The sequence below is a fragment of the Callorhinus ursinus genome, unplaced genomic scaffold (assembly GCF_003265705.2).
Source record: "Callorhinus ursinus isolate GAN/ISIS: 27379988/994484 unplaced genomic scaffold, GSC_fseal_2.0 scaffold59, whole genome shotgun sequence".
NCBI lineage: Eukaryota > Metazoa > Chordata > Mammalia > Carnivora > Otariidae > Callorhinus > Callorhinus ursinus.
Window position 1 is genome coordinate 5,767,896 of NW_027397121.1, and position 13,777 is coordinate 5,781,672.

General features: G+C 44.9%; 1 protein-coding gene across 9 annotated transcripts in view; it reads right to left on the minus strand.

Annotated features, from left to right (window-relative positions):
- The window catches only part of ANKS1A (ankyrin repeat and sterile alpha motif domain containing 1A), a 176,345-nt gene that overhangs the window by 84,040 nt on the left and 78,528 nt on the right, over positions 1-13,777 (minus strand). For all 9 annotated transcript variants that reach the window (XM_073884770.1, XM_025862434.2, XM_073884769.1 and 6 more), the window contains 6 exons: positions 11,349-11,645; positions 10,389-10,464; positions 9,998-10,099; positions 9,805-9,906; positions 8,242-8,438; positions 4,861-4,953 (listed from right to left, as the gene is read on the minus strand). In XM_073884770.1, the coding sequence (XP_073740871.1) occupies positions 4,861-4,953; positions 8,242-8,438; positions 9,805-9,906; positions 9,998-10,099; positions 10,389-10,464; positions 11,349-11,645 (867 nt within the window). The remainder of the gene's footprint in view (positions 1-4,860; positions 4,954-8,241; positions 8,439-9,804; positions 9,907-9,997; positions 10,100-10,388; positions 10,465-11,348; positions 11,646-13,777) is intronic.

The window sequence follows — 13,777 nt, forward strand, 5'->3', positions numbered from 1 at the left end:
CTCTGGATATGCACCTGTACCTCGGATCTCAATGGCCTTTGATTAAAACACTCCCCTTTTCCGGGGCGCCTGGGTGGCTCAGTCGGTTAAGCGACTGCCTTCGGCTCAGGTCACGATCCTGGAGTCCTGGGATCGAGTCCCGCGTCGGGTTCCCTCCTCGGCGGGGAGTCTGCTTCTCCCTCTGACCCTCTTCCCTCTCGTGCTCTCTCTCTCTCAAATAAATAAATAAAATCTTTAAAAAAAAAAACACTCCCCTTTTCCTACCTCATTTTATCCTTCAAAAAGCCATTAATAAAATCCAAGATCCTCCCTTCCCGTGCCTCTCCCATCATCACAGTGTTCTGCATGGTCTCTTTTCAGTGGGTGGTAGCTTCCAAGTGGTTTTTACCCAGGGTGCCTCACAAAGGCCTTCTCTCTCCACAATTCTTCCCCAATATGCACACATACGACCCCAAGGTTGGAAGCCTTCCCACCTTCTCAAGAGGGAATCAAATGACTTCTGACTGATCCCGAATGACTGACATTTACCAGAAACAAAGTGCTCTGTGCATCCTTCTCTATTTTTGTGAGCCTTTCTTCACAGGTCCTGGGGGTTACAGGGAAGTTTCTCTCAAAAGCCAGCTTCCTACTACATTTATGGTAATACGAGTTTAAATGAATTCCACCAATCTCTGTTCTGAAAGAAGTCAAATGGCTAGGCAGTATGAATTTCAGTAGAGAAAAAAAGCAGCTCTGTCGATGGAGAAAGCCCTGATCCAGGCAGCCAAGTGTCTCTGATGGAATACCTGGACCAGAGCTGGCTTCCACAGCCACCAACTAGGTCTAAGCAGCTGAGGGCCTTGTGGCCACAGCAGTCATGGTACCAAGGTGGCCAAGCTTCCTCCTCAAACCAGGCCAGGAACACCATAATTAGTGCCACAGTCACACTAAGAGAGAGAATGGAGATCCTTGATTTAGACGATCATTCTGGCTCATCTGTCCTAAGAATCCAATGCATGTCATAGGCAAATTAAGAATAATCATGTACCAGCTATTAGGAGAGCGAGCCAAAGCACGAAATCTCCTTTTGAGCACTTTGGCTAGGAGAAGTGATACATCACGAACAGAGGAGGGGTTCAGAGGAATTCCCAAGTCCACCTAACAAATAACGGTACCCTAACAAATGTGATTCTTTGGTACATGCAGAAACCTCCTCCTTCAGACATGCCCCACAGCTCACTGGAAATAAATCAGGTTTGTGATTCATTGGGGTTTTGCTTCTTGGAGACACAGCTCACTGTGTTAGGAACTAATGAGACAACAAGGATTCTAGCTAGCAGCCCCCGACTAAATGAGAGGCTGTGGCTCCTGTTTGGTAACAAGGCTGCCACTCCAAAGGCAGAATGATAGTCTCTTTCCGAAATTCTGCTAAGCACAGCAGGAACCTCCACTTTACTGAAAGCCACCTGGAAGCTAAAAGCTATTTCATTACAACGAGCCATTTGCCTGTATTACTTATTCCTTTTGCCTCTTCATAGGAACACAATTAAGGGAACAAAGAGGGACCATTAAGCAGTTCATACAGTGTCAACTTAATACCACAGGCTTTACAGACAGGAATTTGTGTTCTGTAGGTTTACACACCCATAGCTATCACTTAGCCAGAGCCCTGGAAATCTGATTCCGTGTGTTCTGCACACAGCAAGGGCCCTCATATAGCCCCAGGCATACTTCTCTGAAAGGTAGTTGACAGTCTGGATACCCCGCCTATAATATCCTTTCTTCTCAAGCAGGACAGCTGATGACTTCCATCTGGAAAATCAGGCCCACTGGACCTTCGGTCACTCTGTGCCTGGCTCTCGTGCACGACAACGAGAAGCACAGCACCAGTAAATGCTAGAGCTGGAAGGGACCCGAACCGTTCTGATCACAGCTAAAGAGCACCTGGCTCCAGCTCTTTCCCTTTGCAGATGCCCAAACCGAGTTCCCAGACAGGTCTAGGGACTTGCCCAAGGTTACAGAGAGAGCAACCAGCAGAGCCAGGGCCATAAAATTCACTTCCCCTGATTCTGGACCAAGATGGCCTCATTTTTTTTTCCCCCCTGGGAAATAGGACTTTCCATCCAATTTGGAACTCTTTTCCTCCTTCAGACTCTACTGAGAGTCCCCTGCTTACATCCAGACAACTTCTAAGGTGATCTTTTCCTCTTAGTCCTTCCTGGCTCCCGTCAGCTATGGGATTAAAATCTCATAATAAAGCAATAGACTGCTTTGCTTTGGGCCTTCCTAACTCCCACTCAAGAAGCCCTGTGTCACAGTGAATATGGCAATAACTGATTTTCAACAGAAAGGATTCTGCTCTTTACTAGATTATTCCTTGATCTTTTCTGCCCCTTTCTTCCAGGGCTGACCATAAATCAAAGCCAAAAAGCCATATTCTCTGTTATGTGGAAAGGAACACTTCTGCTGCAGAGAGAAGCTACTACCAGTCACCACCTAACTGTGACCAACGGAATGACCGGTTGGGGTGTGGGCAGTTTTCTGGGAAGAGATACCAGGGCAGCTGCATCTTCCCATGAATGTTTAACACATCTGAGCAGAGAAGACCCTGGTCAGTCTGATGAAGCTGGCAGCCCATTTGGCGGGGCAAAAACATCTCGATAGCGTGTGTGCACACACATGTGTAGCTGTTTAATTTCTTTAAGCCAGTTTCATGACCTGGTCGTTAATCTGATAAGCTCTCCTGGAGCCAGCTATACTCAGCTTCCCTTAAAAGCTTCTATGGGTCATCTGACAATGACAAGCCTAGGGAATAGGACACAAACACTGAAGCAGATGGCCTGCCAAATATAAAAGCCGAAATTGTGATGAGCCAGTGCTTCCTAGGATATGAGGGTTAGGGTAGTAAAGCTTTGGGAGTGTAAGAAATCAAAATATGGAAGACTAGAGTCCAAGAAAAAAAAAAGTCCACTTTTGGAGAAGACCTAGTCATTCAAACTACAGCAAACAGAATCTGCCTTGATCATTAAAAGGATAATGACATAGACCACATCACCTCCGTATTTATGTACTTATAATCACTAAGTAAGCAAGGCTGGGGTTCTCATGGTCTTCTGACTACAGTGGCCCAACTGACCCAGAATTCTAGACTATTCAGAAGCAAGTCCTAGAAAAAGTATCTCAGAGTCTTCCATCCAGGAGAGTAATATGGAGATTTCTCCCCCTATCTCTTGATACTGTTGTTTTTTGCTTTTTTTAAAGATTTTATTTATTCATTTGAGAGAGAGAGAGAGAGAGAGAGAGAGAGAGAACGCACGCGCGTATGCACACACGAGGCAAGAGGCAGAGGGAGAAGCAGACTCCCCATTGAGCAGGAAGCCCAACAACGTGGGGCCAGATCCCAGGACCAGAGATCATGACCTGAGCTGAAGACAGACACTTAACCAACCTACCTAACAGACACTAACTAACCTACCCAGCCAGGTGCCCTTCTCTTAACAGTGTTATTGACAAATCATATTCTCTGAAAAGCCTTGAAGAATAGAAAGTCCTCATTATCTAATATTTCTTTAAGAGCCTTGCACTTATCCTTGGGCATTAGGAATTTTAATCCAAGTCCTTGTTAAAGAGATGGCATAAGGCATTTATAGAGACCTAGCCCCAGGTAAATATGCTCCATGTTACCAGGTTTCTCCTTATAAAAAGGGAGTAATGAAGCAAATCTCTGTATAAAAACATGCAGGGTCAGCTACATGCACTTCTATCTGCTAGCAGTGTATTATCACCTTAGAGGCTATAATTCTGGAGGCCCTTTAGTTGAAACATGATAATAGGCATTTTGTAATTAAGGCATACAAAGAAATAGGGACAGATTTTGTACCCAGCACAAACATCTTCCCCTATTTTCAACACTGACTTTCACATTCTTAAAACCGCATCCTTGTATTTATACATTTTCTTAAATGAAAGCCATCCTTCTGGTTCCACGTGTTTTTACTAAGTAAAAGAACCTGTCTCACTGGATGGTCTGTGGCAATATAGTAAAAAAATTAACTCTGACTTCTAGGGATAAAGTTATGAGACTTAGTTGACTAGCTTATATCAGCTGATTTTTAAATTAAAGACCAATAGGCCACTGAATGAGCAACAAAATAATGAAATTATGTAGTATTTTGAATAAATACTGAATAAACATATTCTCTCCACGGTAGGAAGTATTAAAGGAGCATTCTGAAAATGAAAGATCACGGAAAATATGATTTTCTTCATATAACCAAGAAGGAAAATTGAACGATTTGCCCCATAATAATCCTTCTTTAAAAAGATGGACTAGTCTTCTCAAATAAACTTTTTTGATTTCTCCCACCCCCATGACTCCTATTTCTCTTCTAATTGAGTCTTCATGACATTTTCAATGTTTGTCCTGGTGGATTCTTCATGTGAAACGGAGAAGAAAAATGTGAAAACAGAAATAAGACACTTGGGGCAGAACCACCAAAGCTCACTAAAATGACATAGTCTATAGAACAGTGATTGGGGGCATACTCTACATTTTGTATCAAAAGATGACACAGGTACGCAAAAAAGGCAAAAAAGTCAACTGTTTAGCTACTGGAGCCACCAGGAGAAATGTGCATGGTTTACTTTCAATGTGCAATGTAGATCAATAATTGGCCTGTCTGCTAGATAGCTTCATTAAAATTCTTTGCTTAGTACTTCTGAGTGAGTTGGAAAGGGCTTCTTCCAGATTACTGATATACACAAAACTTACTAATCCAAAGAGGCGATAAGAAAATGAGAAAGCAAAGTCTTTAAGCACACATCGATGTACTTTCCAAAAAATCGTATTTCAGTGATGGCAATAAACCCTCAACCCTCTACCTCAGAAGCTGTCAAGGGAAAATACTTCTTATCTATGTGGTCTTCCTCCTCTTCATCGGGTGGTGGCTTTGCTGGAGGCGGTGGACGTTCCCTCTGTAGAAGAGAAAAATATGTCACTATCTCTTTTAGTATCTAACTTTCTGTTCTTATCTTAGCCCTTGGAAATGGAAAAGAATAATGTGAAGAACTCCCCTGAGAGACTCAACTCAAGGATCAGTACCTGAACAGATGGCTTAGTATCTGCACATACGTCCCCCACCCCCGACACACACACACATAAAATTCAATCAGCACGCTCCTCACTTTTTGATGTTTGTAGCAGAGATTATAAACACTTGTTTCATATTCTAGACCACAGTGAGAAATATCAGCACTGAAACCACGGTCCTGCCTTGTCAGAAAATGTCCTTCATAATACCCATAATAAAACTCTAGCCCAGAAAAGCCAGTGGCTCAACTTTCAGACTATATTAAAAAGAGGAAGTGGTAAATCAAAAAAATCAACTTGTCAGAGTTCTAACAAACCCGCATTATTAAGGAACTATTGAGGAAAGTAATCAAGGACAAAAACATCAATTCCTGCTCAAACTTTAACGCTACCCCTATTTATTCACCAAAGCTCAGAACTGATCTCTATCTAATCCTTGGCCACCTCCTTCAATGTATTATGTATCGCTCACATATTAAAACCTTTCATCTCAGCCCCTTTAAAAAAAAGGAGTATTTGTCAGCTGTCTGCTCTGGAGCAAGGGTTGGCGAGCTCTTTCTTAAAGGGCCACACAGTAAATATTTTAGGCTTTGTGGTCAACCCCACCACTGCAGTACAAAGGAGCCAGAGAAGATATGTAGACAAGTGTGGCTGTGTTCCAATAAAACTTTATTCAAAAAATGGGCAGCTGTCTGTGGGCCATATTTTGCCAACCCCTGCCCTGAAGCAAGAAACACCCTGAAAGAGGGATTGGCGAGGTCAAGTGAAGTGGACAATTTCAGGAATACACACAACCTTCGGTGGCAGAAGGCTGGAGAGAGATTTGCCATTGTACCTGTGGTACCGTCAGCGTTGTTTACACTCCGAAGTCCTAATCATGCTTCATAATCATGTTCCTACAGGGAAGGGAGTGGGAACCTGACCCAGGAGTTGGCTTGCAGGCTCACTCCCTGGCTTGTAGGTTAGCTCACCGTGTTGATAGAACAGGAATATTTACAAAAGTCAGGGTGGAGACATGTGCTGAATTATGCAAGAGCCTCAGAGAGGTCTACAAGATGTCTCCCGTGTCCCACGAGCGGCCAGGGTCAGGTGGCATTCAGTTAGCATTTGGCATCCATGATCTCTCTCTGTTCAAATATGCTTTGCCCCTCGGGATTCTATCTTGATAAATCAGTCATTCCTATAGTCCCTGGAACCAGATGGCTGCCCAACGGCAACAACTTCAAAACAGGTTCATCTTTTCAAGCCAAACAAAGCTATGAGACCAGATTTCCTACTAAGTTCCACTTTCCCTAGCTGCCTTACTCCAGAAGTGCAGAAACAAGAGTGGTTCCTTGCAAATGGCACCTCGTAAGGGAGGGAATAGCTAAGGGAGCAGGCCCATCATCCACACCAGTTATCCAACCTTGGGACAAAAACAGCTGAGGAAAAACAAAATGGAACACAACAGCGACAAAAAGGACCCATCCCAGAAGCCCTCTCAAGACTAACGGAGCCTAGAAAGAACAATATGAACACCTCTTGTGCAAGAAGTGACCACCAGGGACACTGGAAACAAAGAGAAGCAGGAGGCTCTTTTTTTCTGAATATGAGAACGTTGGCCCAGGGCCTGTAAGTGCAGAGCTGATTTACACTCACCATCCACTGCATTGGTAAGATGTAGAGCAGTCCCTTGGCCACAGGTAATTACCAAGTAGCACAGCCACTACATACTCAAGTAAAAATGGCAAAGCACGCACCCCAAGATGCATCAGTTTTTACTTATAGCAAGATCCCCGGAGGATAGATTCTTGGAGTGGGACAGAACAAAGAGACTATAAATCAGTGGCTAAGCCCACAGGAACTTGGTTATTCGGAGCTCACTTCAGGAACCCTGTGTTCTTCTTGTAAAGCCTCCAGCTCCCTCTAATGGACATCACCTGTAAGTACCACAAAGCAATGCCTTCCTCCACAGGTGGGTTTGCTTGCTTCAACGTACCTAAGGTGAAAGTGAAACAAACCAGCTCTGTCTACAGAAGCACCATGCTGGGGTCCTTGGCATATGCAGGTGCTTCCATCACTCACAAGGAGTTTTACCCGTCCTTGATAATACCCACTCCAGTGGGCTCCTTGATAATACCCACTCCAGTGGGCTACCACAGACTGATGGGCCTTTCCAAAATTCATACAGAAATACTATTCTAGGACCAGACACGGAACCTAACAAAAAAGAACACTAAGAAACATCAAGCCATTCCCAGGGCACATCTGAAAAACCCAAAGATCACCTAGCGGCCAAAGGTTCATCTAAATGGTCATAAAGCAGATTTAGACCAAAAGGGAAATGCTGGCCTCTCCAACAGGAAGAAATAATATACACCTGAAAATCTGCCTCAAGCTGGGATCACTGGGATTCTGTTAAGCAATGGCAAGTTCAGTAAAAATGCGGTGCTCAAAACTTCAAATTATTATGCTGGCAATGTAGGAAGGAAGGTCAATGGGACCACTGATTCAGGCTTAGGCTCGGAGTAAAACCCTGAGGGAGAAAAACGGAGTAAAAAGTCTTGAGAACAATGGACAAGACTGGACGCAAAAGCAAGTAGCAGGAAGAAGTAAGATGGGAAGGTGTACCTTGAGAAAGAAATGGCTGGAGAGATTATAACTGGGAAAAACAGGAATGCCACATACTAACACATAGCAATATCTGATTAAGCCTTGCTACAACCCTGCTGAATGCAGAATCTGTCCAGATCCAAATGGATAACACTCTGAGGGCAAATGGAAGGTGAGAATGCACTCAGGGCAGACAAGAACGTACTTCAGTGAGCTCTTTCACTGTGGAACTGCTCTCCAGAGATAAAACTAACAACTTACCACAAAGACCGGAAAGACAGACTCCTCATGAGGCTAAATGGAAATAAAATGTTTCAATTTGTTATAAGGCCAAAACTAATAGAATGATGCAAACATGTTATATCGAAATCAGAAAAACTAAAATTCTACCTCAAGGGGACCTATATAGTTTAACCACACTAGGCAACAGAGAGATGTGGCAGAGCCCCAGGAGAACAGGAGCAGGCTGCAGGCCTCTGGAAAGCGAGCGGGCACTCAGGGCACACTCCCTCTCCCAGCTCCCCACCAAAGCACAGGCTGACAACACAGCCCCCGCTTGTCGAGGGCCCCAGGCCACATACAGGCCTCACTCCAGCAGCCTTCACTCCTGCTGCCTCGGCCTCCTTGTTCATGGAGTCTCGGTCAGACGATCGCCCACTGGCCATGCTGTCCAACGAATGGCAGGAGACAGCATTATACAGCGCCTCGTAGGGACCCTCCTCTTCAGCATTGGTGTCAAAATCAATGATCAGTTCAGTCACTGCTTTCTCCACGTCACCTGAACAGGTTAGAGAACAAGAGTCAATGGACAGAGAGCACAATCTCGGATTTCCAACCACTGCATCCACCCAACGCCCCTCATCAACCTGAACTTGACAAACGTAACCGACAGCAGGAAAATAAAATGACTGCTTTGCTCCATGGACAGGAATAAATATAGAGAGTTTCAGTTGCTCTTTGTACCCTGAGACTTCAAGAGATTTTTCTCTAATTCAAAATGGCAAACCCTTGACACCAAGAGGGATACCTCCCAAGACCTTTAAAATTCCCAAGAACCTCAAGGTCATCATAGTGTAAACTTAAACCATAAAACGTAGTGAAGTATAACTGGAAACTTAAGTAATCCTTTAAATTCTTAGTAGAAACCTCCACGTGCTCAAGCAAAAGAGAGGATGGTGAAGACTCTATGACACGGAGGCAGTGTGCGAGGTTAAACTCACCAGAGAATTACGAACCTCAGACTACCTGGGATCCAAATTTGTGACTCTGAAAAGTTATAGACTGTTGTGGACCAGAGATCTCTGGGTCTCTGGCAAACAGTCAAAACTGTAACTGTAAAATCCTTGAAAGCTAAGAGCTTAGTGAACTACTAATCCCATTACCAGTAGATTATGAGGTCAAGAAAAAAAAAGTGGGGGTGGTGGAGGTGGGGGCAGACAAGGACTCCATAGTGAAGACAGGCCAAGCACCCTTTAACCTTATACCTCTGCACCCCTCTGAAAAATCCCTTTCCCACTTCAGTGTCTGGTTTTGTTCTGTTCCTCTGGCCTTCTTTACTATGCTTTGTATCTGAGGGAAGGCATCAGTCAGTGTTTTGTCTTTCTCGTTCATCATACCTAGCACCCAAAAGGCTGCTCAATAAATCTGAAAGGGTGGGTCGTGGCTAATGATGGGGAGGCTGGACTGCCCAAGCTAGTGCCCAGACCACATTTGTTGGCCAAATGACATAGTACCAAAATCTGCCATACACACGTCTACCAACCAGATAATACTCGCTCAGTATTTACTGAGGGCCAACTATGCTCAAAGCAGAATAGTGTGTGTTAGGAAAAGGTTTCCTTGAGATTTGAATTCATCTTGAGATCATCCCGCTGACAACACATCCCAGAATAGACCTCACAGAGCCAACTGTAAGAGTAGAGAATAAGATAAAGTAGGAAAGAAGAGGTCCAAAGTAAAGGGCCTAAGCTCTGTCCAATAAAAGTTCACATACTAGCTGGAAAACAATAAATGTGAATATGAACTTATTAAGTACTCCCAACCCCCTGAAGTTATTATTTAAATGAAGCTTCTTCTATTCTACCAAAGACCATTCAACTCTTCAAGCTGAGAGCCCCTTCATTGTCAGAGAAAGGCCACCTTACCCTGAGACTTCTGGGATATGGAGTCCATATTGGAGATGAGAGGTCCCTGGGAAGTGGGGGTTTTATCGGCCTCTCTTGCACTTCTTTTTCCAGTCATGTGATCTAAGTGGAAAGACAAAAAAAGCTGCACCAAATACACCTTGGTTTGGCCAGTGTGTCCCCTGGTCGCCCCAACAGGCGGATGAACAGGTACCTTCGATAAGCGCTGCTATCTGCTGGCTCTTTTGAGAAGGCAGTTCCCGGACAGTGTCTAGGGCAGTCAGGCCACGGTTATCTTTTATGTTGACATCAATTCCTAGAAAGGCACACCAGGTGGACCGGGGGGAGTGAGCAGTTGCAAGTCAGCCTCAAAAGGGGTCAAATTCCAGGACTCTTAATGCTCCCAGTAGCACGACCAACATTTTTTCATCCAAAGCCATTTAATCCAGCTCTTCGAGAACAATTCGTACACTTGCAATCAACCAGTGGAGACATACATCCATTGGGTTCAAGTGCAGCCAGCAAAAATCCCCCTGTGGGAGGCTAGGGAGAAACAAGCCCACCCCTGGCATGCCGCGGGAACGAGAGCACGGCCAGCCTCTCACCTGCAGCCAGCAGGATTTGCACCACATCAGTCTTGCCAAACAGAGCAGCCTCATGCAAAGCACTGCCCTTCTCCGTCTGGAAGGCAAACGAGAGCGCAGAGCAGCATGTCATCAGAACAGTGACCCAGGTTCGGCGTGGCTCCACACGACAAACGGGATATAGACACGAAGGGGCAGGAAAATAAAATCAACCACACAAAGTCCTCTGTCATTATCTTTCCCACTTTTCTTGTCTGGATTCCTGGACCACAAGCATGGGCCGATGTGAAGTGTGCTTGAAGTGCCACCATCAGGCCACACAGGAATAACTGCGCAGCAACTCTTGGAGCCACCTATTGGTGAAACTCCTCAAGACACCCCCTTCCCGGGTGGAAGGAATAACGAGAAGAAAAGTACAAGGGTAACAAACAAACAAACAAATAAATAAAATACCACCCTAACTTCACATGTGCTTGGGTGGTCTGGTCAATGCAAAACCTAAGGAACAGTCATTCATCGGAATGGACAAAGCTAGCTATGCAGGGAAATGCTAAACCTCCTGCTGGCAATAACAAGTCGATGGGACTTTGCAGGTGGCAAATGGTGGCAGTGGGAACACCTGTATAGGAAGATAATGAAATTTTTCTAATTTGGAGAGAGAGTCCACAAGCACATCTTTTCAGGGCATAATGACTATATATTACCCCTGAAAAGAAAAGAAAAGAAAAGAAAAGAAAAGAAAAGAAAAGAAAAGAAAAGAAAAGAAAAGAAAAGAAAAACCAGTCACAGACTCACTTGAGGAGTTTGTCTCTGAAGTTTCACATGAAAATGAGTCAATGGATGGAAGCATCTGACATGGGATGTGAAACGTGCTAAATAAGAACGCAGCCCAGCAGCATGGTCCTTGTGCCTTGCCCACCATGACTTGGCCCCTGGAGCCCAGTGGGTGGGGATGGGGCGGGGGGGAGTCTGCTCCACTACCTGGTAGTTGCTGTCCATGCCGGCGTCCAGCAGGACCTGCACCACAGCTTTGTGGCCGTTCCGCGCTGCCAAGTGCAGGGGGGTGTGCTTCTTAGTGTTGCAGCTCAGGAGGTTGGGATGTGCATTGAGGAGCATCTTCACCACCTCCAGTCTCCCATATAGTGCAGCCAGGTCCAGAGGGGTCTCGAATTTGTTGTTGCGCATGGTGGGGTCTGTCAGCTCCTCCAAGAGGACCTTCACCACCTCCGTGTGGCCATACTGCGCGGCGCAGTGCAGGGCTGTCTCATTGTCGTTGTTCTAAAGAGTTGACAAGCAGATCCCATCAGAAGGGTAACTGGCAGACTGGCCTCTGACTGGGACGATCACATGGAAAACCACTGAAATTTAAATGAGGACAATAGCAGCGATATTTGGGGACTTCTAGAAGTCGGTCAGAATGAAGACGTATTCCCCAACAAATGAGGCCGGCTGCTCCAATCAGCCACAGCGCGCCCCAGTTACTGCCACGGGGGAAGCTGTCATCCCCCTCAGATTTACTGTCTCCTGTGTGCCGTGAAGGAAGTGTCCACAGACTGCAAGGAGAGTGAACTGGGGAATGTGGTGGGCCCTGGGCAGAAGCCCTGGCACACATGAATGCCAATAATATCACTGCCATTGACTCATTTTAAACTTCAACTGGTTTTACAATTTATATTCAGCCAACCCTGTAGTTCTGATTCTGGCTTTGTTGACCATCCACTGCCTTACAGACAAGCTTTTTTGAAAGAGTTTGTCATCTGCATAGCATCTTGCATGCAAATCAACCAGCCAACAATCAAAGTAACAGAGCTGAGCACCAAAAATCACTCTTGAGATCTCAGCCAACAGCCATTTCCAGGGGAGGGAGGCGCTTGAGCTCAGTCACAGAGGAACCTGGGACCCTGCTGTCACCCTGTGCCTACTCCAGGAGCCTGCACCAATCAACGCATGCACAATCTACAACACAGGAAAGTGTTTCTTCTTATGTAGGAAAGATTCAATCAGACACGGGAATGTTTTCTGAGAGGTGCAAAATATTCAAAGTTGTAACATGTAATTCAAATTCACAACCCTGGGGTCCTTTAATGCCAATTTTGTTTCAAACTAAAGGTAGAACCTGGGATGAAAGAGGAGAAGTTTGTGCTTCATCCACCATCAGAAGCAAAATGTTAATCATTCCAATTGTGCTCTTTCTTTCACTACTACTGACAATGTATAATCAGAGCAGGAATAAAGTAATTTCCATGACCTCTCCTTTTTTAGATGCACTAATGAAAATAATTCTCCCACAAGACTTTGAGATTCCTAAATTTATTCAGGAGGCTTCTGCCACTTTTGGAAAACAAAGCTGACGAAGTGGTGTGTTCATCAAGTCAATATTGTGCACCTTTCAGTAATCAAAAGGTAAAAATGAAATGCTTCCACAATTACTTTAATTCTATTAATTACATTAAAAGTAACAGACCAGGAGTTACCCAAACATGCATGCAATTCCATCTGCTTTTGATCTGGCATTTGACTGCATCATTTTTTTTCCAGCTACACCAAATGTACCAGAAAGATCAGGAGCTGCTGGGAGCGAGGTCCCCAAAGGCCAGAGTGATAGCAAAGAAAAACTTTTCAATGAAATAAGGACAGAAAGGGTGGTAGCAGGAGCCACATGCAAAGATAAATGCACACAGATAAACAGAGGAAGCAGCGCTGAGCTCAAACACAGCTCAAGGAGATCAGCAGTTGAAGTGCAGACAGCCTCTGCTGACCACAGGACACAGCTGGTTAGCAATGGCCTCCTGTGCTACAACTGGGCCCAAGGGGTGGATTCCATGTCAACCTAAAAGGCTGGAGGGGAGGGGAAATTCTGGGCAGAAAGCAAACCTTTGGGGTTCCCTGTGCCAAACGAACCACTTAAGACACCCATTTGGAATGCCCATTTCCGACTGAGCACGAACTCCCTGAGCCAACTTAGAGCTGTCACTTCATGTTCTCACCATGAGAGGCAGCTTCATCAAAACACATGGGGGCTTTCTTTACAGTGGTTCCAGGGCAGAGTGGCAACCCAAAGAAGTTTTAAGAGGATTCTCAGGGTTTTATATCTCAAGATTAACATGACAGCAGGGCCAAGAAAGTTGGCTTATTCTTATTAAAACCCCAATCCAGAACAACTTGTTTACTCTGAGGCAGACACTGCTGTCTCTTTTATATCCAAGTTGTCTCCCAACAACCAGAATAATCTGTCCTCGATTTTGTAAAAAAAATATGCTATTAGGGCCCGAAGAACTGTAAAACTCAAAGCTATCCAGCAGGAGGAAAAAAAAGAAAAAAGAAAAGAAAAATCTTGGGGTTTTTCGTTGTTGTTTTTTGCTAGAACCAGGGCACCTACCACAAAGCTGACTTACTGAAAGCAAGGTCTT